Source organism: Pristiophorus japonicus, chromosome 1, assembly GCF_044704955.1.
Source record: "Pristiophorus japonicus isolate sPriJap1 chromosome 1, sPriJap1.hap1, whole genome shotgun sequence".
Classification (NCBI taxonomy): Eukaryota; Metazoa; Chordata; class Chondrichthyes; family Pristiophoridae; genus Pristiophorus; species Pristiophorus japonicus.
The window spans coordinates 192,743,474-192,771,390 of NC_091977.1; the positions used below are offsets into that span (position 1 = coordinate 192,743,474).

Here is a 27,917-nt window from a genome sequence, read left to right on the forward strand (position 1 = left end):
GCTTAATAGGCCTTATTAACGTAAGTTCATTTTCAGCAGCGGGATGGAGCTAGCATCAGGGTTGCGACCCGCCATGCCGACCGCAACGGACCCGCTGATGTAGGTGAAATTCTGGCCAATGTTGCTACACAGAACAAACAGCAGTTCTTTGCCTATAGCTATGTTAATTTTAAACCTCTATGTTGCCCCTTTAGAAGAGGACCACTGCAATGCAGAGCCTGGTGATGGTTTACAGGATGCTGCATACACAAATGTAAGCTGTGTAGATCAGAAGAACTTTGAGCAAGAATCTGTCCTTCGCAGTGATCCTTCATCCTTGCAGATGGTAGTGTGTGATACTGTGCCCAATGTGAGTGATGTGCACACTGAATCTAGCAGACTTGATGAGCAGAGTGTTCCAACAAAGAAGGATCTCCAGGATGGGCTGGACTTACAAGAACCGTCCCATCCAAAAGAAGATTCTAGCAATGCTAGCTTTAGGTAAGGTCTCTAATATTGTACTAGCGAAGGATAAATTACTTGTTCCATAAATTGTTCAGTGCTTTTCATATACTCCAATCTATAAATGAGTGATATAAAAAGATTTAATATACTGCCATGTCAGTACCTCATTCTTGATTTAATAGTGAATCTGAAATGATGTAACCTATCTTGTGCTGTTCCGAAGTTTCTAATGTACCTTCCTACAGACTCTTCTTCTGTTGTTATTCTCGCTGTCTTCCATCTATTTCTGCAGTAACCTATTCTTTCCCAGGACTTCAATTGTTGAACTCCTATTTCCATCACTCTTTCCGTTCTTCTCCAATCTACAAGCTTTTAGAACCCAAGCTGGGCATCACATAATCACAACTTATTGATTTACCTTATCCTTTCTCCTGTTTTGCAACCTTGTTGATGTTCTGGGGTTTTGGCCTTACCCATCACTTAGATTTCTCAGTGCAGGGAAATTGTGCAAAAATAGTTTTAGGTGATAACTTGAAATGTATTTTCATCTGAGATGATACTAAAAGGAATCCATTTCTTTCATATTAGTAGCTCTTCAGTCATTGAAGAGCCTGATGGTTCACAGGCAAACAGAGCCATGAGAAGATGCAGGTTTCTAAAACCAAAACCCAACCTCGGTAAAACCACTACCAGAAGCCATGCGAAAAAGTCTTGTTCAATTGCAGAGAGTAGAGAAATGCAGAGCTCTGTAGAACCATCTGGAACAATATTGCAGAAGGCAAACCATGGTAAGCAAAATGTACTGAGCATACATTGATTAAAGAAACCGTTTCTTTAAAATAAAAAAAATAGTTCTTTATATTAAAGTTAACTAGAAACGTGATAGTCTGGGGCATCATTGGTCCTTTGCAGCCGATGGTGTTTACGATTGCATCTGTACATGTGTGTGTGGGTGAATTTGGTGAAGTGTAAATTAACATTTAAAAACATGTGTTGCGGAGTGACTGACTGACTGCATTGATAAATTATCTTTCAAGTACAAGGTGTATTCCTGATACTGTTGTTAGCAAGTTTTCTTTAAGTGAGTGTTATTTGCTTATAATTGTAGATTTTATTTGTGATGCAAAGCAATTCACTAAGGAAATTAAAACTTGAAATGATTGGTTTTAAATTTAGAAGTAACTGATGCATTGCATTTTCCAAGTCCTTGCAGCAATGATAAACTCAGTGCTTTAAGTACATAATTTTTACTGCTGGTAAATAACGCTTTATAATACTGCTGGCCCTATTTTTAGTGTAGAAAATGTTGGTACAGGGAAAAGATAACGTTGGTGATTTTGTTTGTAGGTAATAAAACAGAGATGAATCTTGATGACTCCTTGCAGCTTCACCTGGTCACAGCAGGAGGTGATAAACAAAACATAACCATGGAGCAGGTTCCAGCTGAACAACCAAATGATAAGGTATCAATACCTGATGAACAAGACAAATATGTGGGAAATAAAGAGCAAATGAGTAGGACTGAGCATCTGGATGTTGGGACTGAGCATCTGGATGAAAGGTAAAGGAGGATAATCTTGTAACAGTTATTTAGTTGTGTTGTTTTGGCACCTGTTTCAGGGCAGAATACTACAAATCTGAAATAGAATGTATTGCAGTTGGAAACAAATGCATATTGGCCCTGAAATAATGGCCCCTCCGGGTGTGTACGATGTGCGCACCCGCCTGATGAGGTCCTGCAAGTGCCGGTTTTTGGCACGCGATGTGCATGCGGCGAGAACCGGCACTTGTGAACTGTCAAAATGTCTTTTGACAGTTCCAATGCAACCCCGGGAGAAGGACATTCGTAGGCAGAGATTTGGGCTATTTGCCCATCTCCTTCCCAGCGAAGGCCCTTCAAAATCTTATGCCTGGTAAAAGCAGGCATATGGCCTGCTTTTACCAGCGTAAGAGTTTTAAAAGATAGAAAAATTAAATGTTCTCAATAATTTTTATATTTAAAAACCCTGTTCATTTAAGGTTTTTTTTATTTTTACCCCTATTAAAACATAGTAAAAAAAAAAAATCTTTTTTTGTTTAAAACATTTAATTAAATTCAATATCAATTAATTTTAAATATGCAAAGTGTTTTTCTTATTTTAAATGTTTGTGTTTTTGGGCTATCCTCATTCATAGAAATAGTGATTTCCATACAAACGGAGATTAGCATTACTGTGAAAGGGGTTTACACCATTTTAATTGGTCGGTCCGGCCCACGTGATCCCAGGCTGCAAATGCGCTAATGGAATACGTGGGCCCCTACGCTGGACTGTGAATGGAGGCTTCGGAGCGCAAGTCTACGTTCCTCCGAGACTACCAGGTACTTTTGTTAAAAAAAATTCGGTCGGAGGCATCCGCCCGCAGGAAACCTCCCATCGCAATTTCTGGGCCGTAGATAGTCTTGGTTGTTCGTACTGATGTCAAACTTTTCTTCAGATTGTCTCCAGCACATGATCAACTACAGACAACAAATCAAAGTCAGGAAGCACAAGCGGGACTTTCCTCGGGTGCATGCTTCACGCAATCTACATTTACCCCATGTCAGACCACTGATGCAGGGCTGCCTGTAGAGGCTCCAGAAACAACTGCAGAAGTTACATATTTTGGTTACTCCCAAAAGGTAAGCAATATTATGTTTTGCAAAATAAACTTTTGATCCATTTGAAAATCAGTTTTGCTAATCATTACAGTAGGTTAAAAACAGTGACCATTGTTATACTTGCTATCTTATAAATCACGCTATGTTGTAAAAAGGAAACTTTTGTACATTTTTTAAAAATTGCGAAGAGGTTGCTCACCTCAGTCCTCTGGAAAAAAGTTTAAGCCCAGTGTTTGGACGAATGAATGAAGATTGGTGACCTATGTGAAGATTAAAAGTCTGCCACTGCTTGGTGAAGTTAGAAGTGAGAAAAGTTTAGGAAACGACATCTAGTTTCCAATGGAGAGGAACCTGCAGTGTGACACTGTCAGCACTTCAATGCAAATTGAAAAAGTTTGTGTTGACCTGATGAAAAATAGAACCCTCATTGTAGATCTTTGTTTTTGTGCTGAGCAACAATGACAGGATATTGCTTAGATTATCCAGCTTTCCATCACCACTTGGTTAAGTTGTCAAAAAAAAGAAGAAATATATTTTGTTGTCTACAGTTAACATGTACCATGAAAAGTTACAAAAGTAAACTCTTTCATTTGGTCGGAAACTTGCATGAAAATCTGACTCTTACAGATTGATGTCATAGAAGCTCAAAATGTGGAACACCAGGAGACGTTGAACACACCTGAAGAAAACTTGGGTAAGTTTGATGGAAGTTTTAAAAAAGTGATTTCCCTTTCCCACCCTAGTAAGTTTACTGTTAGTTCCATATTTAAGTACAAATATTTAACTGGGGGTGAGTTGCAAGCAATATTGGTTTTAAAAAAAACATTCTTGGGATGTGGGTGTTGCTGGCAAGGCTGGTATTTATTGTCCATCACTAGTTACCCTGACAAGGAGGTGGACGGATGCTTTCTTGAACTGCTGCGGTCAGTGTTTGTCACGGTTTATTACAACTGAGTGGCTTGCTAGGCCACTTCAGAGGGAAGTTAAGAGTCAGCCATGTTGGTGTGGAACTGGAGTCACCAACGGGATTTAGCTCCTGAACTTGCGGTATATTTCAAAGGCGGTATGAGAGTATGCCGTCATACCCACCGCAAAATCTGGGCCGTTAGTCATTCTGAATGGATGAACTGAGTGGCATTCCTCGTCCGTAATTATTTTGTATTCTGTTTTGTCTTTTCTTCCTGCTAATTTAGGAGTAATTTTACGAAACCATGCTCCAAGCATGGAGCTTCACTCATTGGGAGCACATACTGGGAATTTAGATTCCATGATTTTCTCCTTAATGTGTTTTAGATGGCATGTGCTGATGACATCATTAGAGTACTGGTTTGAAGCACTTACTGACCCAGACTTTATGAAGAAGATGAATTAATATATTAATAAATGTGTTACTCACTGAAGCTTTAGAAATGTTGTTAATTCGCTCAATTTTAGGCCCAGTAATCATTCCAAGCTTGTCCCTAGCTGTCCTCCATGTTTAATATTAAAATTGTTCAGCAATCGAAACAGGAAAAAATAGTAAGGGTCTGATGGATGAACTAATTTGTGCAATTTGGTAGATAATTGTCTTGTATTAAGTCTTAGGCAGCCTATGTTTTCAAACAGATACTCATGGTGATCCTTAAGTGATTCAGAATGGCGAACAGTGAGATTTTATTATTTTCTCTGTGGATCAAGCTTGGATGGAACGACAGCTGTGTAGCTTTGTGACTGTACCTCACTCTGCCAGTAATGTGTGTCTTGTGACCCCTTTTGAAAAACTGTAAATAGGCCAATTCTAAATGACTGCATGGCTTCAGTTGTGTTTCACTTTGAATTTAAATCCTCTGTGGTTATGTTTGTGCTTTTGTTTTAGAGCATGTTATGGCGATTGGAAGCCCGAAAGAAGAGACATTCATATTAACCTTAGTTGAGATCCCAGCCTCCTCCTTAACAGAGTACAATGCATCTTCTGCTTCCTTCATCCCTGTTTCAGAAGACACCTTGATAGCTGCTGAGCCAGTTCTATCAGTGGGAAGTGTTGAAGTTGCGAAGCCTGCGAAGTAAGTCCTATATTTTCAGGATGTTCAATTTGAGACCTAACTTGAACTTACAGTAGAATTGAATTTGAAGTGAAGTAACACTGAGGACAAAATTATTTAAATACAGTACACACAAAAATCATAAAATGTGGGGCATTTCTGTAAAAGATAATCAGTAGATACTTATGGGATAGTAGTGTGAGAATGAGCCGGATTAATCACCCTATGATCTAATGTAACCCCTCCCTGTATCGATGCTCCCACCCTCTGCTCAGCTCCTTCTTTAATGAACAAGATGAAATATATAAAACTCACAATATGGGTCTTGAGACCAGAACAATAGCTATCTTTACTTGGTTTCACAGTTTAAAAAAAATAGTTTAATCACAGAACTTGTGTCACAATATCCCAGGGACTAGTTACAGTATTTGTTCAATTATCTGATTTAAAGTGAATAAAATACATATCTTTGTTTCTAGATAGATTAAAGGAATAGTATGCTTATACCAACACTGAAGATGACTTTGGTTAGAGACATTCTTTAGATTCAATACACTATCATTATTAATTGAAGAAGGTGCAGCTTAGAACTGGGGTGTATATATGTGGCTATACTCCCTGGCCATCTCACTCACAAAGACTATACAACTCTACTTTACTTCCACTTTACATTCCTGTTTGTTGGTTTGTCATGTTTGAATTTCTTGAATTTCGGGATTTGGAAAAGACTGTTTTTGTTTTTGGTGCTGTTGCCTCCTTAGTGGTTAAGTCCCAAAATTGAATACCAAGATCTGTCTGTATCAGCAGCAAAGATCAGTGTAAATTAATGTGAGTATTCATTATTATTATATGTGGCCCATGGTGTTCCATGTGCACCCTTGTAGCCCCCAAAGACTGGAATACTTGGACTCTCCTAGGTAAGAACACTGCTCTCTTACCTCTGGTGTTGGGGTTTACGTCTAGCTGAGACTGATGGGATGAAAGCTTCTTCGCCATCTCGGCTGTCTATATCCTATGTGAAATGAGTTTGGGCAATCTCAACCTTGTTCCAATTGTGCATGGGGCCATTGAAGAATACTATCCATATATATGTTCTATATAGTGCTAGAGGGAGAATGCAGGGGAATGGGATTGGTTTGGGATTGCTCTTGGAAAGAGCTCATACAGGTATAGTGAATTTGACTTCCATCTGCACTGTAAATATCTTTGGTTCTAAATCTGCAGACCCTTTAGTGTGGGCATAGGGTTGTCTGTCTGGTATGGGAAGTGGAAAACTTCACACTAGTTCAATACGTGCCACTCTCTGATGTTAGAGCTAAGGTGCATCTTGTGTCAGAGCAGTGGAGCTTTACTTTACACCTGCTGGTACTATACCTGAGCTGCATGTGCTTCATGCTGGTCCCTGACGGTAAGAGTAGGAAATGTTCCATTCTTCAGCATTAATATTTCCTACCTTGAGAAGCACAAACAGTTCACCAAAGATACATATTTAAATAACTAGATCTTATTTTAATTATTATGCTCCTGCATGCAGCTCTGAACCATCAACGGGGGCACCCACTGTGTCTGAATCAGTGTCACTTATAAAAAGTGTACAACAACAATGGAGCTTAAATAAGTCAATGTCGAATATTGGACAAATGGATAGAAAAAGGAAAGCTCACAGTTTGAATGATAATCAAGATTCTTCTGCTGCAAAGAAGAGTCCAACAATTACATCAACTGATGAGGGATCCAGAGAAAATGTTCTACAAACTGAAGAAATTACTCAGTCAAATTTAGCTACCTGTACTTCACTTGAGGTAGGTCTTTATTTCTATTGTTTTATATTTTGACACTGAAGATTTGCACGGTAGACTTGATCTACACTGTAGTTCATTGAAGCAATGTGTAAAGTACCTGGCCAAATTTATTCCAGCATGCTTTTTACTTGATTAGTTATTTTCCTTCTTACGTCTGTCCAGACTTGTGCCTCTGCTGCTGTGAGTGTGTGTAATTGGCCTCATCCCATACACCTACTTCTATGAGTCACCACCCAAGTTGAATTACCTTGTCCAATTGGGCTCCTCCGCCTCCCCCACTGTTTGGGAGATACCACAGCCTCTGCTCAGCACCAGCCCTGCCCCTAGTTTGGTGTACCAGAGATCAGGGGATTGAGCTGTGTAGGGAATTAAATGTGTTTCATTCTTTGGCACTTACAGTTAATGCTTCAGTGCTCAGCATTACAACTCTAACGCCCCAGCAATTTTAACTTGAGCAATAAGAGTCCAATTAATTAGAGTTTCTTCTTCCACAGTAATAACATTCCAAGAAGGGACTATCCACTTGAGCACTGGTAAAGGAGAACGATTACTCTAGTGGAAAGTTCCAGATTCTTTAACCCACACTATACCTGATCTGCTGCTAGGCATGACGAAGAAAAGTTATGATTCTCCAGTGCTATTTTGCGATGACTTAATGAGCACGAAATAACAAGTTCATTTCAACAAGTTGCCAAATGCTACAACACATGTCAGTTGCATAATATGAATCTTGTGTCCCAAACAGCTCCTATCATTGAGTACTGTAATTCTTCTATGTTGTCTTTTGCACAGGACTGTCCAGCAACTTTAACAACTAGTATATTAAGTAATTATGGTAAGTGCATTTTTTCATAATGGCAGTATTTCTGAATGCTCATCAGGAATAGTAATAATTTCCATGTTTTTATTTCTCCCTCCTGTTTTTAGAAAATGGCAGGGGGAGGGATTATGTTATGGCTGACTCTATGTCTGTGAATACTCACCTTTCTTCTCAATATCCTCAAATACTTTCATGAGATTTTGACTAGATTCCATTTCTTTAAAAAAAAAACTTCTTGAATAATTTGGAAAATGTTTGAACCATCTTATAATTTGTGCACCTGTTAAGATTAATGGAAAGGAAATTAGGTGGATTCTATTAAGAATGTGGGATGCTCGCCACACAGTTTTCTTCTGCACTGCACCCAATTGATATTTTACATCAAGGTGCTAAATCAGAAACTTTACATTCAGGCAAAATCTACCCCAAGTTTCACCGAAGTAATAAATTTATATTTCAAATTTCCATCAAACTTGTCAAAGGGTTCCTCTCACCATCCTCTGGATTTAATTTGGGAGATGGGTGAGAAAGGTACACTGAAAACAATTTGCAAGCATTTTATACTTGAATTCAATTATCTAAAAACAGTAACAGATGTTTTTCCATGCGTGACCAAAGGCTTGCTTTTTTTGACATTAGAAAAATTGGATCCTGCACAGAAGTGTTAATTCATGATCTCAATAACTTGTTTTTTTATTACATTTTATATGTTGCGGCAATGTCTCAAGTCAACCTATTTTAATTATTGCATTAGCAATTTTCATTTGCGCATACGTAGTTAATTACTCCTCTACTACTCTGTTTTAATTGCGCTGTAAATTATTTATTTAACATTAGATTGCAAACACTGAATTAATGACCTGTATTTTGCGATCAATGGTGAAGTGAAGGCTCTCGCCACTGACCTCTAAGGAAGCTGCCCACAAAGATCTAGCAATCTCTGTGGTGTGGATTTCACCTTTCCCGACTTTAGTTTCATTCTGGCGCCATCTATAGGGGATCTCCGACATCCAGCAACACTGATGATATCAAACAGGCTAAGCAGCCAATCACATTGAAGAATTCTCTCAGACAGCAAACCAGGAAGTAAAAAGCACTGATTATCCCTCACTTTTTAATTATTTCACAGAGAGCGAAATAAAAATTGGGACATATATGTGAGATTAAGGTAGAAGCTAAAATACCATAAACTTTAAACAATATATATTTTTATTATTTTAAAAAATCTATAGGAATTTTTATCATAATGGAGGAATTTAACATTTCACAAATATAAAATTAGTTTTTCAGGGCCAGAGAGGTTGTTCTGCAGTAATTATGACTTAGTACACTGCTAAAAGTCCAGTTACACCTCATTCAACAAGTCTTAACTTTTTCAGAGGGTTTTACAGTGAGATTAGATCATAAAGAGTGGAAGTTCACGTCAATTCAGGTTATCTGTAAGATTTCCACCTGCAAGGACTTCAACAGCACACCCTGTGAAGGAGTGGGGAATCACTGACAGCAACATCTGGATTTCTGTGTTTAACTGTGCGTGTTCGGGCGCCAGAAGTTGCTGTCAGTGTCACAGAATAATGACAGCGAATGCTGACAGTTTTACCATTACAACTGCAAATTCCGGGCCAATATGTATTTACTGTCAATCCCATACCGTAAAAGTGCCTAAGATTTTCATGCTCGGGTTGTATTTCTGAAGATTGGACTGTTTGGGTACAATGAAACTTGTGTGTATTTTCATGGAATTCCCGACCGGCATTTTTGCGGGTGGAGAGAACAGAATTTGAGATTGATGCCTTGATTTCAAAAGTAAAATGTTTACAGAAAATGTCCCGAGTTTGGAGTTCATAGTAGCTTCTAATTAATTAAAATGCTTTCAAAATTCAACATACAAGTGCCTAGTGTTATCAGTGCAACCCGGTTGAAATCGGTCAAACCATCGTAAAAGATCGCGAAATTCTAAACACGAGTTACATAAAGTGTAAATCGAGTTTCCGCGATCTTGAATGCTGGTTTAAAACTTACTGTACTGGAAGCCAGGCTTGCCCACAAAACTGGTCACGCCCCCAGATCGAAATAATGAGCATGGTGAGTTTCCGCCTGTTTGCGGTAGTCTGTGGAGGCTCTTCAAATTGCGCTCGTTTTTAGATGCACAGACATCTTTTTAATAGGTACTTTTTAAAAGTTTTTAAATATTTAAAAAAATATTTAATTTACTAAGAAACTGACTATAGTACACAAATGAAACTAGTAAATGGTGCAGTGTAGTTTCTTTCAGTCATTTAAAATCAGGTTGCTCACAGGTAGGGGACTCAACACTCTTATTAAAAATGCTATAAACCCATTTTCAGCTGTATTAATAATACTGCACCAAGTTACCACTCTTCAGTACATTAATGGATATCTTTTAGTGCAAAGAAAAATAAATAATTGCCTTCTATTACGCTGACCGATGGCGCTGGTTCATGGAAGAGTTTACGTTTATGATTATGCAAATGAGTTTTGGCAGAAACTTGAACCATAACTTCACTTAGAAAAACAGCGCAAATTCAAGCACAATTTGCACCCAGTTTGCTGATTGCACCCAAACTGAAATTCTACCTCACTATGTTTATCACCATAGTTTTAAAGTGTTAACTTCCAAACTGTGCAGACACTCTCGGTTCAAGATTGCCTGAGCCCATATTTATGCTTAACTAAATATGACCTATTTTGAAAGTGTTCTGATTTGTTTCTCAAAGATGTTGCTCAAATGAATCTTTCATCAGAATCCACTGAAAGTGTCACATCTACTCCTTTGGATAATGTAGTAGATCCTGTTCCTGTTGAAAAAGCAACTGAGATGTGTTCTGTATCTGCTGAAGTAGTTAACAAGTCTGCAACACGGAGAAGGAGAGGTACTTGGCTAAATTTCACAGTGAATTACTTTCATGGTATTTCTGCATAGTGAACACTTTTACAGAAATGGGTTTACATAACTCATTTGTAGTACTTGAGCTGTAAATTAAGCAACATTATATAGTTAAGGACAGTCTTCATCTGGGTTATGTTGAACAGTTGGAGAACCACACTCTATATCCATTCATTCTTATTATTATATCTACTCTACTTAGTTCCACCCTTCTCAACAAAAAAAAATCTTGAAATAAGAAAACTTTCTGAGAGTGTCAAGCTCCTGATAACTACCAGCATTAATGAGATCAGTCTGTTTAGAGACTGAACCTGGTCTGTTATCTTTGTTTTTTTTTTACAGTCTCAGCTATTTGATAGCTTGAACAACTCCAGCATAGCTGCCTATATCACTCAAGATTTACTGATTTCTACCTTCAGAGTGCATCAATAATTAATTTTATGATTTTGAACACATTTACTATTGTGAAGTAGTTATGTGATATTCTGCACCGTTTAGGATGTACAGTCCTTGTGTTTTCAATCATCTATTTAAAAATGCGATTCTCTTCTAGTTTATTCTAACTTGGATCTTTGTGCTTTCTAGGTAAACTCACTGTGAAACCCAATGTTTCAACAAAGAGAGCTACTTCCATTTCTGAGACCAGTCTCTCAGCTGGAAACAAAAACACGCTGAAACTTTTAAGAACACCAAGAAATGCACCTTCTCCTCGGTTTTCTGAAAAAAGTTTATACGCTGAACCAACATTTCATTCATCAGTTGATATGAACTTTGCACAACAGGAGCCAGGATCTGTGTACCATAACCACAGTCAAACTGATGCAGAAGAGACAGCAGCTGCCACTGAATCAGTTCATTCCTCTACAGAGACTTTGGCAGCAGGTGCGGAAGCGGGCACAGCAGCAGGTGCGGAAGCAGGCACAGCAGCAGGTGCAGAAGCGGGCACAGCAGCAGGTGCGGAAGCGGGCACAGCAGCAGGTGCGGAAGCGGGCACAGCAGCAGGTGCGGAAGCAGGCACAGCAGCAGGTGCAGAAGCGGGCACAGCAGCAGGTGCGGAAGCAGGCACAGCAGCAGGTGCAGAAGCGGGCACAGCAGCAGGTGCGGAAGCAGGCACAGCAGCAGGTGCGGAAGCAGGCACAGCAGCAGGTGCGGAAGCAGGCACAGCAGCAGGTGCGGAAGCGGGCACAGCAGCAGGTGCGGAAGCAGGCACAGCAGCAGGTGCGGAAGCAGGCACAGCAGCAGGTGCGGAAGCGGGCACAGCAGCAGAACAATCTGAAATGAGTACACAAAATTCAGCTCCAACCTCTAGTACAAGTCTAACAAGGTAAAATTGGGAAAATACAATTTGCATGAGAGCTGGTTTAAAAATCCCCTCAGTTAAGAAATATATACATCAGTGGTTACCCCTTCTGACACATTCAAAGAACAGTTTCAGACTCCTATTATCTCATGAACACCTGTACAACTTTCCATTGTATATATCTTTCACTCACTTAGTTAAAAATTCTCATCCTCCCTATTTTCATCAGAATGTAGAAGTGAGATTAAAAGTTGTATTTCTAATTTTTCATTGAAGTTAGCAGAGATTTTGACCCTTTAGTTCTTAAACATAGAAAATAGGTGCAGGAGCAGGCCATTCGGCCCTTCGAGCCTGCACCACCATTCAATATGATCCTGGTTGAGCATGCAACTTCAGTACCCCACTTCTGCCTTCTCTCCATACCCGCTGATCCCTTTAACCGTAAGGGCCACATCTAACTCCCTTTTGAATATATCCAATGAACTGGACTCAACAACTTTCTGCAGTAGAGAATTCCACAGGTTCACAATTCTCTGGGTGAACAAGTTTCTCCTCATCTCGGTCCTAAATGGCTTACCCCTATCTTTAAACTGTGACCCCTGGTTCTGGACTTCCTCAACATCAGGAACATTCTTCCTGCATCTAACCTGTCCAATCCGTCAGAATTTTATATGTTTCTATGCGATCCCCTCGCATTCTTCTAAATTCCAGTGAATATAGTCGATCAAGTCTTTCTTCATATGACAGTCCTGCCATCCCGGGAATCAGTCTGGTGAACCTTCGCTGCACTCCCTCAATAGCTCAGATTAGGAGACCAAAATTGCACACAATATTCAAGGTGTTGTCTCACCAAGGCCCTGTACAACTGCAGTAAGACCTCCTTGCTCCTATACTCAAATCCTCTCGCTATGAAGGCCAACATACCATTTGTTTTCTTTACTGCCTGCTGTACCTGCATGCCTACTTTCAGTGACTGATGTACCATGACACCCAGATCTCGTTGCACCTCCCCTTTTATGTTTCTATTACTAGGGGAATCAAGGGGTATGGTGAGAAAGCAGGAATGGGGTACTGAAGTTGCATGTTCAGCCATGAACTCATTGAATGGCGGTGCAGGCTAGAAGGGTCGAATGGCCTACTCCTGCACCTATTTTCTATGTTTCTATGTTTTTTCCTAATCTGTCACCATTCAGATAATAATCTGCCTTCCTGTTTTTGCCACCTAAGTGGATAACCTCACATTTATCCACATTATGCTGCATCTGCCATGCATTTGCCCACTCACCTAATCTGTTCAAGTCATCCTGCAGCCTCTTTGCATCCTCCTCACACTGCCACCCAGCTTTGTGTCATCTGCAAACTTGGAGATATTACATTCAATTCCTTCATTTAAATTATTAATATATATTGTAAATAGCTGGGGTCCCAGCACTGAACCCTGCGGCACCCCACTAGTCACTGCCTGCCATTCTGAAAAGGACCCGTTTATTCCCACTCTTTGCTTCCTGTCTGCCAACCAGTTCTCTATCCACGTCAATACATTACCCCCAATCCCATGTGCCTTAATTTTGCACACTAATCTTTTGTATGGGACCTTGTCAAAAGCCTTTTGAAAGTCCAAATTCACCACATCCACTGGTTCTCCCTTATCCACTCTACTAGTTGCATCCTCAAAAAATTCTAGATTTGTCAAGCATGATTTCCCTTTCATAAATTTATGCTGACTTGGACCGATCCTGTCACTGCTTTCCAAATGCGCTGCTATTACATCTTTAATAACTGATTCCAGCATTTTCCCCACTACCGATGTCAGGCTAACCGATCTATTATTCCCTGTTTTCTCTCTCCCTCCTTTTTTAAACAGTGGGGTTATATTAGCTACTCTCCAATCCATAGGAATTAATCCAGAGTCCATGGAAGGTTGGAAAATGGCCACCAATGCATCTATTATTTCAAGGGCCACTTCCTTAAGTACTCTGGGATGCAGACTATCAGATCCTGGGGATTTATTGGCCTTCAATCCCATCAATTTCCCTAACACCATTTCCTGACTAATAAGTATTTCCCTCAGTTTCTCCTCCTCCTCCTCCTCGCTAGACCCTCGATCCCTAGTATTTTCAGGAGGTTATTTGTGTCTTCCTTAGTGAAGACAGAACCAAAGTATTTTTTCAATTGGTCTGCCATTTCCTTGTTCCCCATTATGAATTCACCTGATTCTGACTGCAAGGGACCTACATTAGTCTTCACTAATTTTTTTCTCTTCACATGTCTATAGAAGCTTTTGCAGTCAGTTTTTATGTTCCCTGCAAGCTTATTCTCATTCTCTATTTTTCCCCTCCTAATTAAATCCTTAGTCCTCCTCTGCTGAATTCTAAATTTCTCCCAGTCCTCAGGTTTGCTGCTTTTTCTGTCCAATTTATATGTCTCTTTCTTGAATTAAACACTTTCCCTAACTTCCCTTGTTAGCCACGGTTGAGCCACCTTCCCCATTTTATTTTTACACCAGACAGGGATGTACAATTGTTGTAGTTCATTCATGTGATCTTTAAATGTCTGCCATTGCCTATCTAGTGTAAACCATTTAAGTATCATTCGCCAGACTATTCTAGCCAATTCACGTCTCATACCATCGAAGTTACCTTTCTTTAAGTTCAGGACCCTAGTCTCAGAATTAACTGTGTCACTCTCGATCTTAAGGAAGAATTCTACCATATTATGGTCACTCTTCCCCAAGGGGCCTCGCATGACAAGATTGCTAATTAATCCTCTCTCATTACACAAGACCCAGTCGAGGATGGCCTGCTCTCTATATATTGGTCTAGAAAACCATCCCTTATACACTCCAGGAAATCCTCCTCCACAGTATTGCTACCAGTTTGTTTAGCCCAATCTATATGTAGATTAAAGTCACCCATGATGACTGCTGTACCTTTATTGCACGCATCCCTAATTTCCTGTTTGATGCCATCCCCAACCTCACTACTACTGTTTGGTGGTCTGTGCACAACTCCCACTAAAGTTTTGTGCTCTTTGGCGTTTCGCAGCTCTACCCATATAGATTCCACATCATCCAAGCTAATGTCCTTCCTTACTATTGCGTTAATCTCCTCTTTAACCAGTAACGCTACCCCACCTCCTTTTCCTTTCTGTCTATCCTTCCTGAATATTGAATACCCCTAGATGTTGAGTTCCCAGCCTTGGTTACCCTGGAGCCATGTCTCCGTAATCCCAATTACATCATATCCTTAACAGCTATCTGCACAGTTAATTCATCCACCTTATTACGAATGCTCCTAGCATTGAGACTCCGAGCCTTCAGGCTTGTTTTTTTTTTAACACTCTTTGTCCTTTTAGAATGATGTTGTAATGTGGCCCTTTTTGATTTTTGCTCTTGATTTATCTGCCCTCCACTCTTAGTTTTCTCCTTCCTACCTTTTGCTTCTGCCCCCTTTTTACTTCCCTCTCCCTCCCTGCATAGGTTCCCATCCCCCTGCCATATTAGTTTAAACCCTCCCCAACAGCACTAGCAAACACTCCGCCTAGGACATCGGTTCCGGTCCTGCCCAGATGCAGACCGTCCGGTTTGTACTGGTCCCATCTCCCCCAGAACTGGTTCCAATGTCCCACAATTTTTGTTTAAATGATGAGTTCTGTATTTACTCTGAGTACTTGATGTGAACACTATATGGCAAAGTAGAAAAGCAAGCTCCATTCCCAGCTTTGACATCCCATACCTTGAGCACAACAAAATTCCAAAATTGTTCCCATCCCTGCCAGAAATAAATAGTTAGTGTTAATATCCTTGGTTATGAGTTAGTGAAGCCCACAGCGTGAAGAAGCTAAGTTTACATCAGTAAAGACAGAACTATTAATCGGGTGCTACCATAATCATTTGTTTTAATTCAGCTCATTTTTAGGTTTAGTATTTTCACCCAGATAGTTTCTCCAGTAGTATCATCAGCTAATGTTTCATTAAAGAATTCCAAAAGTTTATTGATAAATTATTTCTAGATGTTGATTTTTGAAAAAGGGTAATGATTGTAACACCCTTTGTGACCTCATTGGTGAAGAACAACATAGCTACCTCTTGATTATCTGTACCTTATTCTACCAGTTTCATTAACCTTTTGGGAGTTTATGTTGCCAATTTATTAGTGTAGGAGTTTTGAGAAAAAAAGGTTCTTCCTGACTTCCTAATTTTTAAGTTGTATTCCTTTCCATAGTGAACACTGCCTGAGTCATAAGAACATAAGAAATAGCATGAGTAGGCCACCTGGCCCCTTGAGCCTGCTCCGCCATTTAATAAGATCATGGCTGATCTGATGGACTCAGCTCCACTTCTCTGCCCATAACCCTTTATTCCATTAGGCTCAAAAATCTGTCTATCTCTGCCTTAAATATATTCAATGACCCAGCCTCCGCAACTCTCTGGGGCAGAGAATTCCATGGATTTACAGCCTTCTGAGAGAAGAAACCTTCTCTGAACAGCCTCCAATGCAAGTATATCCTTCCTTAAATACGGTGACCAAAACTGGACAAGTACTCTAGATGTGGCCTCACCAATACCCTGTACAGTTGTAGCAGGACTTCTCTGCTTTTATATTCTATCCCCTTGCAATAAAGGCCAACATTCCATTTGCCTTCCTGATTACTTTCTACACCTGCATACAAACTTTTTGTGTTTCATGCACAAGGACCCTTTGTACTGCAGCACTTTGCAATTTTTCTCCATTTAAATTATAATTTGCTTTTCTATTTTTTCTGCCATAGTGGATAACCTCACATTTTCCCACATTATATTCCATCTGCCTAATTTTTGCCCACTCACTTAGCCTGTCTATATCCCTTTGCAGATTTTGTATCCTCCTCAATTTGCTTTCCCACCCATCTTTGTATCATCAGCAAACTTGGCTACATTACACTTGGTCCCTTCATCCAAGTCATTAATATAAATTGTAAATAGTTGAGGACCCAGCCCTGATCCCTGTCGCACCCCCACTAGTCACTGTTTGCCAACTGGAAAATGACCCATTTATCCCGACTCTCGTGTTTTCTGTTAGTTAGCCAATCCTCTATCCATGCTAATATATTACCCCAACCCCGTGAACTTTTATCTTGTGCAGTAACCTTTTATGTGGCACCTTATCGAATGCCTTCTGGAAATCCAAATACACCACATCTACTGGTTCCCCCTTATCCACCCTCTTCGTTACATCCTCAAAGAACTCCAGCAAATTTGTCAAACATGATTTCCCTTTCATTAAACCATGCTGACGCTGCTTGATTGAATTATTTTCCAAATGTCCTACTACTGCTTCCTTAATAATGGACTCCAGCATTTTCCCAACGACAGATGTTAGGATAACTGGTCTAGTTTCCTGCTTTTTATCTGCTTCCTTTTTTTCAAGTTCCTTCTAAGGCTAAGAAGACATGGCAGCTTCCTTAAAGTTTCCTCACAACTTAAATGCTTGTTATCTGGAATCATCTTTATTGCTTGTGTATGTATCTTTTCAAGGGCTGTAATATCTCTCCTATGATTAAGTTATCAGATCTGAACACAGTATGATTTGACCAGTGCCTGTACAGCAAACTATACTTTCAGTTTGTAGTCAGACCCTCTGATAAAGAAGTGTCACGCCGCCTTTGCTTTTTTTTAACTGCAGCCAAGCACTGGTTCAACAGTCAGTGTTCAGACTGTTGCATTCTTGCTCCAGATACAAAGCAGTGTTTTTAAAAAAAAACTATTGTTTCATTTTGATAAAGTCTGAGATTTATATTCAACCAGCTACCAATACAGACAAACAATTGTCTTCTTATTGACCCCAAAATTTACCTAAAAGGATTTTGTCTGTAATTGACCTTGGGGGTGTATGTTTACAACAATTAGGCCGTGTGGCTTTAAAAGGACAAAACTCCAGCAAGCAGCAGAATAATACATTTTGTTTTATATTGTATAAGGACTGAACTATTATAAAGAGCACATCCTTTGATTTAACATGAGCAACACCACGAGAGATCTGCTAGACTTTATTAACATAAGAATATAAGAAATAGGAACAGGAGTAGGCCATATGGCCCCTCGAGCCTGCTCCGCCATTCAATAAAATCATGGCTGATCTGATCATGAACTCAGCTCCACTTCCCTGCCCACTCCCCATAACCCCATATCCCCTTATCGTTTAAGAAACTGTCTATTTCTGACTTAAATGTATTCAATGTCCCAGCTTCCACATCTCTCTGAGGCAGCGAATTCTACAGATTTACAATCCTCAGAGAAGCAATTTCTCCTCGTCTCTGTTTTAAATGGGCGGCCCCTTATTCTAAGATCGTGCGTAGTTCTAGTCTTCCCATCAGTGGAAACATCCTCTCTGCATCCACCTCGTCAAGCCCCCTCATAATCTTATCACCTCTCATTCTTCTGAATGCCAATGAATAGAGGCCCAACCTGCTCAACCTTTCCTCATAAGTCAACCCCTCCCCGGAATCAACCTAGTGAACCTTCTCTGAACTGCAAGTATATCCGTTCGTAAATATGGAAACCAAAACTGCACGCAGTATTCCAGGTGTGGCCTCACCAATACCTTATATAGCTGTAATAAGACTTCCCTGCTTTTATACTCCATCCTCTTTGCAATAAAGGCCAAGATACCATTGGCCTTCCTGATCACTTGCTGTACCTGCATACTAACCTTTTGTGTTTCATGTACAAGTACCCCCAGGTCCCGCTGTACTGTGGCACTTTGCAATCTTTATTAAAAGTAGCAAGGCTCTCCAAGACTGACCATGGGATACCCCATTTGATACCCTTGTGATTCTCCAATGACTCCTTACTTAAGTCATTAATCTCTGATTAATCATTTTCACCAAAAATTACATACCATATAATCTTCCTCTTGTGTACCGGTCAAGGCCACTAAAACAGGAAAATGTCTGTCATCTTTGTTTCTAGGCATATTGGTTAAAAAAGTTTTATCTACAGACTAAATTGCTATTTTGCTTCATGTTTTTGTGAAAGATTATGGATGGCACAGTGGAAAGTCATGGTCTAGAAATGCTGGAATTGGCATGGAGATGAGTAATGAGGGAGAGAAAAGATTTTCACTTTAATGTTTAAAGGCCTCGAACTCTAGTCCATGGTAAATTTTGCTCCATAGACCTAATTTGTTTATATTAATGAAGGTTATGGGCTTAGTAAAATTTTCAAGGTGCCCCATAGATCATTCAAGCCTTTAATACGGTTTCTCATTTGGAGACAAAAATGTATTCTCTATCCTGTCAATTACTGAATTATATTAGCAAATTTTTTAACTGGTCTGGAAATGTAACTCTAAGGTTTTTAATTTGAATCTTAACTTTTAACTGCTGACATCTTTTATTAAAAAAAAGATTGATTAAGTACAAAGTTTTATTTAAATGTAGGCATTTTACTTTATAGCAATATTTGTAATTAGCATGAAAACAGAAATCTGAATGTACAATGTTTATCTAATGCTGTCCTCCCACAATACAATGAAAGAGATCAAACCATTCATCCATAATCAAAAAAATGAACTTTCTGGTTTTAACAGGTCAGGGCGTAAACCTCGAGGATTTTTATCCTTTATAGCTAAAAAGTTCTCTGAGAGTGACAGTGAAATGAAACCTCAAAGGACGAAATTTCAGAAGTCCCGTATGAATCTCCCAAGGTTTGCTGGAAAAAGGTCGATCCCATCTGGGGAAGATGCTGAAGAAACAAATGCAAGCAGTTCTCCTCCTGCAAAACGGAAATCATGTGAAATGGCAGATGGGAGCCATCCCGACACCAGAAATGCCCCAACTAAAGTAAGTTACCATTCTAATTTTTAACTTCTTTCCCCCCTGGGCTGTTTAGATGGGTTTGTTAATATTAACAAAATAATTAATCTTCATTTGTTTACCTTCTGTTTGCTATAGAAAGCAAGAGTTTCTATAGGTACATAAAAAGGAAAAAAGTGGCTAAAGTAAATGTTGGTCCCTTAGAGGACGAGACCGGGGAACTAGTAATGGGGTACATGGAGATGGCAGAAACTCTGAACAAATATTTTGTATCAGTCGTGCATAGAAACATAGAAAATAGGTGCAGGAGTAGGCCATTCGGCCCTTCGAGCCTGCACCACCATTCAATAAGATAGGCTGATCATTCCTTCAGTACCCCTTTCCTGCTTTCTCTCCATACCCCTTGATCCCCTTAACCATAAGGGCCATATCTAACTCCCTCTTGAATATATCCAATGAACTGGCATCAACAACTCTCTGCGGCAGGGAATTCCACAGGTTAACAACTCTCTGAGTGAAGAAGTTTCTCCTCATCTCAGTCCTAAATGGCCTACCCCTTATCCTAAGACTATGTCCCCTGGTTCTGGACTTCCCCAACATCGAGAACATTCTTCCCGCATCTAACCTGTCCAGTCCCGTCAGAATCTTATATGTTTCTATGAGATCCCCTCTCATCCTTCTAAACGCCAGAATAAAGGCCCAGTTGATCCAGTCTCTCCTCATATGACAGCCCAGCCATCCCTGGAATCAGTCTGGTGAACCTTCCTTGTCCTTCCTCAGACTAGGAGATCAAAACTGAACACAATATTCCAGGTGAGGCCTCACTAAGGCCCTGTACAACTGCAGCAAGACCTCCCTGCTCCTATATTCAAATCCCCTAGCTATGAAGGCCAACATACCATTTGCCTTCTTTACCGCCTGCTGTACCTGCGTGCCCACTTACAGTGACTGATGAACCATGACACCCAGGTCTCGTTGCACCTCCACTTTTTCTAGTCTGCCGCCATTCAGATAATATTCTGCCTTCGTGTTTTTTCCCCCAAAATGGATAACCTCACATTTATCCACATTATACTGCATCTGCCATCTATTTGCCCACTCACCTAATCTGTCCAAGTCACCCTGCAGCCTCTTGGCATCCTCCTCACAGCTCACACCGCCAGCCAATTTAGTGTCATCCGTAAACTTGGAGATATTACACTCTCTTCCTTCATCCAAATCGTTATATATTGTAAAGAGCTGGGATCCCAGAACTGAGCCTTGCGGCACCCCACTAGTAACTGCCTGCCATTCTGAAAAGGACCCGTTTATCCCTACTCTCTGCTTCCTGTCTGCCAACCAGTTCTCTATCCACGTCAATACATTTCCACGTTCTCTATCCACGTCACATACGCTTTGATTTTGTACACCAATCTCTTGTGCAGGACCTTGTCAAAAGCCTTTTGAAAGTCCAAATACACCACATCCACTGGTTCTCCCTTGTCCACTCTACTAGTTACATCCTCAAAAAATTCCAGAAGATTTGTCCAGCATGATTTCCCTTTCATAAATCCATGCTGACTCGGTCCGATCCTGTCACAGCTTTCCAAATGGGCTGCTATTTCATCCGTAATGATTGATTCCAACATTTTCCCCACTACTGATGTCAGGCTAACCGGTCTATAATTACCCACTTTCTCTCTCCCTCCTTTTTTAAAAAGTGGTGTTACATTAGCTACCCTCCAGTCCATAGGAACTGATCCAGAGTTGATAGATTGTTGGAAAATGATCACCAATGCATCCACTATTTCTAGGGCCACTTCCTTATGTACTCTGGGATGCAGACTATCAGGACCCTGGGATTTATCGACCTTTAATCCCATCAATTTCCATAACACAATTTCCCGCCTAATAAGGATATCTTTCAGTTCCTCATTCTCACTAGACCCACTGTCCCCTAGTACATTCGGAAGGTTATTTGTATCTTCCTTTGTGAAGACAGAACCGAAGTATTGGTTCAATTGGTCTGCCATTTCTTTGTTCCCCATTATAAATTCACCTGAATCCGACTGCTTTACTTTACTAATGTTTCTCTTTACTAATCTTTTTCTCTTCACATATTTATAGGAGCTTTTGCAGTCAGTTTTTATGTTCCCTGCAAGCTTCCTCTCGTACTCTATTTTCCCTTTCTTAATTAAACCCTTAGTCCTCCTCTGTTGAATTCTAAATTCCTCCCAATTCTCAGGTTTGTTGCTTTTTCTAGCCAATTTATATGCCTCTTCCTTGGTTTTAACACTATCATTAATTTCCCTTGTTAGCCATGGTTGAGCCACCTTCCCAGTTTTATTTTTACTCCAGACAGGGATGTACAATTGCTGAAGTTCATCCATGTGATAATTAAATGTTACGGTAGAGGACACTAACAATATTCCAATAGTGGATAGTCAAGGGGCTATAGGGGGGAAGAACTTCACACAATCACAATCACTAAGGAGGTGGTACTCAGTAAGATAATGGGACTAAAGGCAGATAAATCCCCTGGACCTGATGGTTTGCATCCTAGGGTCTTAAGAGAAGTAGTGGCAGGGATTGTGGATGCATTGATTGTAATTTACCAAATTTCCCTGGATTCTGGGGAGGTCCCAGCAGATTGGAAAACTGCAAATGTAGCACCCCTATTTAAAAAAGGATGCAGACAAAAAGCAGGAAACTATAGACCAGTTAACCTAACATCTGTGGTTGGGAAAATGTTGGAGTCCATTACTAAAGAAGCAATAGCAGGACATTTGGATAAGCAAAATTCAGTCAGGCAGAGTCAGCATGGATTTATGAAGGGGAAGTCATGTTTGACAAATTTTCTGGAGTTCTTTGAGGATGTAACAAACAGGGTGGATAAAGGGGAACCAGTGGATGTGGTGCATTTGGACTTCCAGAAGGCATTTGACAAGGTGCCACATAAAAGGTTACTGTACAAAATAAAAGTTCACGGGGTTGGGGGTAATATATTAGCATGGATAGAGGATTGGCTAATTAACTGAGAACAGAGAGTCGGGATAAATGGTTCATTCTCTGGTTGGCAACCAGTAACTAGTGAGGTGCCGCAGGGATCAGTGCTGGGACCCCAACTATTTACAATTTATATTAACGACTTGGAAGAAGGGACTGAGTGTAATGTAGCCAAGTTTGCTGACAATACAAAGATGGGAGGAAAAGCAATGTGTGAGGAGGACACAAAAAATCTCCAAAAGGACATAGACAGGTTAAGTGAGTGGGGCAAAAATCTGGCAGATGGAGTATAATGTTGGAAAGTGTGACGTCATGCACTTTGGCAGAAAAAAATCAAGGAGCAAGTTATTATTTAAATGGAATAAGATTGCAAAGTGCTGCAGTAAAGCGGGACCGGGGGTACTTGTGCATGAAGCACAAAAGGATAGTATGCAGGTACAGCAAGTGATCAGGAAGGCCAATGGTATCTTGGCATTTATTGCAAAGGGGATGGAGTATAAAAGCAAGGAAGTCTTGCTACAGTTATACAAGGTATTGGTGAGGCCACACCTGGAATACTGCATGCAGTTTTGGTTTCCATATTTACGAACGGATATTCTTGCTTTGGAGGTAGTTCAGAGGTTCACTAGGTTGATTCTGGGGATGAGGGGGTTGACTTATGAGGAAAGGTTGAGTAGGTTGGGCCTCTATTCATTGGAGTTCAGAAGAATGAGAGGTGATCTTATTGAACTGTAAAAGATTATGAGGGGGCTTGACAAGGTGGATGCAGGGAGGATGTTTCCACTGATAGGGGAGGCTAGAACTAGAGGGCATGATCTTAGAATAAGGGGCCGCCCATTTTGAAACAGAGATGAGGAGGAATTTCTTCTCTGAGGGTTGTAAATCTGTGGAATTTTCTGTCTTGGAGAGTTGAGGAAGCTGGGACATTGAATAAATTTAAGACAGAAATAGACAGTTTCTTGAGCGATAAGGGGTTATGGGGAACGGGCGGGGAAGTGGAGCTGAGTCCATGATCAGATCAGCCATGATTTTATTGAATGGCGGAGCAGCTCGAGGGGCCGTATGGCCTACTCTGTTCCTACTTCTTATGTTCTTATAGTGTAAGCCAGTTTTTTTTTTGGGGGGGGCAGAAGGGGAACAAAAACATAATATTGTTTAAGGTGCTTTGCACTGCACGAGTGTTGCATGTTTAATTACTCCCTATAAGTCTCCTTATACCCCTGTAACCAACAATAAATCATTGGTTTCTTGCCAATTATATAAGTAACATTTTTATTTGTTTGACATCTCGGATTGTAAGGTTTTTTTTCTTGATCTAAGAGCTTTAATTTGATTCCTTGATTGGAATTTTTTCTCCAGCTACTCTCTCACACAGTAAACATAAATATATTGGATGTTGCAGGCTTATTTCAAACCAACTTTTAACTTTAAATATGCATGAACTTTTAAGTTTACATTTTCCTTACGATTCTAATGTTGGTTCAGGTGCAGCACCTTGTTTAAAGTGGCAATAGGGAGCAAACTATTCAGTGGGGGACCATTAATTACATTTATTCTGAATGGAGTGATGCATATCCTTGACAGAATCAAATGACTACATTTTTAGTCATGAGAAAATATGGCTGCCACAAGTCTTCCACCCTACTGCTTAGTGGTTTTAGTAATGCTTAACTTGAAATTAACTTACTGTTTTAACATTATTTTTTAACAACTATACTAGCATGCTGAAAGCTGGTGGTTTAATAGTATGTTTAGTATAGGAGCTTGATTCAAAGCTTGGTTAAAATGCTTGGAAGTAACTGGACTAGCAGTGCCCTATTTTCTCACCAGCATATTTCTCCATTCCCTTTCCAGTTGTGAACCCAGTCCAGGATAGCTACTAAACAGGAAATCCTCTCCAGATCAAGCTAACTAAAGTATTAAGAATCTCGCGCCTCAATTCCCACGTTTGAAAGTTGTATTTCAACCTCGTGGTGTCAATCCCCCGATGTGTGGGTGAGCAGGCGATTTTGCATCTGCCTCTGCCAATTGCTAAGACTTGCATCAAAGAAGTCTGGGGTGATTGATCCTTTATTGTAAATGCAGCCTCTCGGCTTGGGAAATGACAAGCCTTCACTTCGTGTTTTCCTGTTGGTCTGATTCAGATCAGCTTTGCATGTGAGGAAATTGTGTCTGTGAGGGAACATGTTTGTACACCACTATACTTTGCACTATGCTGTAAACATGCACTCTCTCAAGTTCATCAGCATTTCTAGTAAAGAGGTCAATTTGGAATGCAACATATGTCATTACTTATATCCACATCTCTCTGCAGATGATCTCTAGCTCATCATTGCAGAGTTGGCAGTCAGAGTCTTATACAGAAGAGGCCTGCTGTGCAGTGGAACTGGACACAGAACAGACGCTGCCAACAAGAGTTGCTGAATATTTCTTCAGTGACATCTTCACAGAAGTGGATGAGCAAGAATGAAGAAGAAAGATAGCTGTGAAGCTGCATATTTAATTGGTGCTGGTACATCACAGAATAATGTGATTAGTTCATGGCTTAATCACAGCATTGGGGGAAAATGATGTATCGATATGTACAGACCCTATTTGCTTTTACTGGATTTTTTTTGCACTGAGATCTATAAAAATACTTTAGTAGACAGAAAATGGTGGGCAACCACGTTACAATATTAGCCTTTCTTGGTAGCAAATATCAAGATTTTACAGGACAATTTATCATAACAAGGTTTTTCTTATCAACTTCAATCATTAAAAATAACTGCTGTTTTACCATTCTCAATATATTATAAATTCAATAACTGTACAATAAATTGTTCATCTGTGCAACTCAGCAGTTGTGTACAATATTGAAGAATCTTCAATACACTTCTGCTTGAATCTAAACGACTCCTTTGTTATAAAGGATGAATTTGCCTAATTGGAACGCACACTTGAAAGTGGGCAGCTTGATTTTCATTTTGATTGATGTATTTTTTTTACAGGAAGGGGCATACCAGATGTGTGTATACCCATGTTCCTGCTTATTTCATGAACCCACAATTTGGTATTTACTTTCAATGAACAGAACACATGTATAAACTACAACTTCAAAGTATTGCACTTTAACATCTAAGTAATTAATCAGGATCAGTTCATAAATATGGAATCTTGAATCCAAAATACAAATGGATTATGATATATTTTGACAATTGCATTCAGCGGACATTTTTTCCTAAAGAAAAATTATTTGAATGGGATATTTTTTGTGAAGATGAATTTTAAATACATCACATTGAAGCAATAAATAGTGGCAAGCAAAAAAAAAACCCAACAGTTACAGAAAAAAATACAAATGTAGATAGTCTAATTGAAAAGGGTAAACTGTATTAATGAAGTAATTCATTGGCATTTAAACTGTCAGATAGAAGTGCAGTGAGTTTTCAGTTCTTGGATGCAAATTTTATTGGGGGAGTGAAGTGGTGTAGGGGCTGGGTATGTTTGTGCACAAATTATTACACAAGTGGCTGAGTATTATAGTATCAGATTCCAAAGGTTTGTTTTAAACAAGTTACTTAGGACCTTAGTTAGAAAATTGCCTTGTGTTGAATTTGCAAAATCCTTGGACTTTCCCCACTTACAGCATTGGTGTTAAAATGAGGATTGCACATAATTTGGTTAGCATCTCTGAATTTTAAAACCCTTTCTCTTCATTCCCTCTTTTGTCCTTTGAAGAATGTGCCTTGTCCATCAAGAATATTTATTTCTCTGATTCAAGGATGTAAAATGTGTTGCCTGAGGTTGCCATTCCGTTTAAAGTTTCTGTATGATTGCTGAACATTTGAGCAACTGATCTGAAAGAAATGCAAGTTTGGACGTGAAATGGACATCTTGACTGATAGCTGAATTCTAATATTTTCAATGATTGATTTAAATGTAAAGTTGCAGTGGACTGAGATTTGTATGTCATTCATGTCAACAATGGGATACGCAAGTTTTCTTTTTGTGAAATTACCTGCACTTGTGTTTGCGTCCTTTCAACACATTTGCATATAAAATGTACAAAGATTACTTTTAGATCTTCATATACGTGTTAAATGAGGAAATTAGTTTTGGTTAAATTGATTTTTTTTTCAAACTCCTTTTGAAACTTGCATTTAAAAAAAAATATTCTGTTCAATATGTTCCTTTAAATAACATTATGGACATAGGATATGCTGTTAACCGGACTGTCTTTTAATGCGACATTCATAATCACATTTGCAGATAATTTATCTCACTTTTTGTATGTGAATTATTATTTAAGATTCCTACTCAGGTGGGTTTAATATTTTTAATGACTTAAAATGGGGGGAAATGAGGGACAAAGAAATTGGAACAAATTAAAATGTGAGCCTGTTACACTGTTAACTGACCCAGCTATAATCCATGCTATAGAATGTTAATGTATGGGACAGACTATTTTTAAAGTACTATCTCACATTTGATCTATCAAAAGGCTCAAAGGGTGGGAAGAAACACATTCTAAAACCAACATCTCATGTTGTGGCTCAAGGTTCCAATTCTGGTTGTAGATGAATCTCATATTTGTATGTAATAAATGTTGTAGCTTTTCAGCCAAACTAGGGTGGAGACAAGAAACGGCCTTTCAACCTTGACCATTTTGTCTTGCATCCTGGTCATCAATCTCTGGAACAACTTGAGCATCAGAAGCTCCATGAAAGATCTGTGGCAAATTCTGACTGTTAATTGAATATGTAGTGTTGGGAGCAGTGCCAAAGTGTTAAGAAACTCAGAAACAGGAAACAAATAATGAGTTAATTATGAAAAACTTCACAAGTAATGCTAATACCTGTACACGTGGCAACGTACAAAAATACATTTTAAATTTAGTTTGCCCCTGAATAAGCAACTGGGTCAGTCACACTCTGAATATATGTAAATTATAATTGTGGTATTGTGTTCACTTGGTTGCAAATATGTATGTAGTTATTTACTAAATGACTAACTCCAATATCATTTCAGCATCTTCCTTGTTTGGAAGAAACATTACAGTATTACTGCATAGATGGATTCATCTGTGGGCTGCTTGTAAATTCTGTAAATAAAAATTCTTATATAATGTCTCTGTTTATGTCTCCTCTTTAATATATTACTGAGGTTTAGTGTTATTACCCAAATTTAATGATATACCCAGGCCCTTTCTTATGCCAGAACTAG

At 39.4% G+C, this 27,917-nt stretch overlaps 1 protein-coding gene across 10 annotated transcripts in view; it reads left to right on the top strand.

The window, feature by feature from the left end:
- LOC139267510 (transcription factor TFIIIB component B'' homolog) overlaps positions 1 to 27,812 on the top strand; it is an 84,638-nt gene extending 56,826 nt beyond the window's left edge. For 7 of the 10 annotated variants that reach the window (XM_070885910.1, XM_070885909.1, XM_070885918.1 and 4 more), the window contains 12 exons: positions 195 to 480; positions 1,033 to 1,232; positions 1,792 to 2,005; positions 2,920 to 3,103; positions 3,710 to 3,776; positions 4,938 to 5,124; positions 6,638 to 6,905; positions 7,698 to 7,740; positions 10,464 to 10,619; positions 11,219 to 11,957; positions 19,502 to 19,754; positions 25,027 to 27,812. In XM_070885910.1, coding sequence (XP_070742011.1) covers positions 195 to 480; positions 1,033 to 1,232; positions 1,792 to 2,005; positions 2,920 to 3,103; positions 3,710 to 3,776; positions 4,938 to 5,124; positions 6,638 to 6,905; positions 7,698 to 7,740; positions 10,464 to 10,619; positions 11,219 to 11,957; positions 19,502 to 19,754; positions 25,027 to 25,182 — 2,753 coding nt within the window. In that variant the 3' untranslated portion in view covers positions 25,183 to 27,812. Of the gene's footprint in view, positions 1 to 194; positions 481 to 1,032; positions 1,233 to 1,791; positions 2,006 to 2,919; positions 3,104 to 3,709; positions 3,777 to 4,937; positions 5,125 to 6,637; positions 6,906 to 7,697; positions 7,741 to 10,463; positions 10,620 to 11,218; positions 11,958 to 17,341; positions 17,375 to 19,501; positions 19,755 to 25,026 lie in introns of those variants that run through there. The other 3 variants (XM_070885915.1, XM_070885914.1, XM_070885919.1) reach the window with 3 other exon arrangements.
- Positions 27,813 to 27,917: the final 105 nt, after the last annotated feature.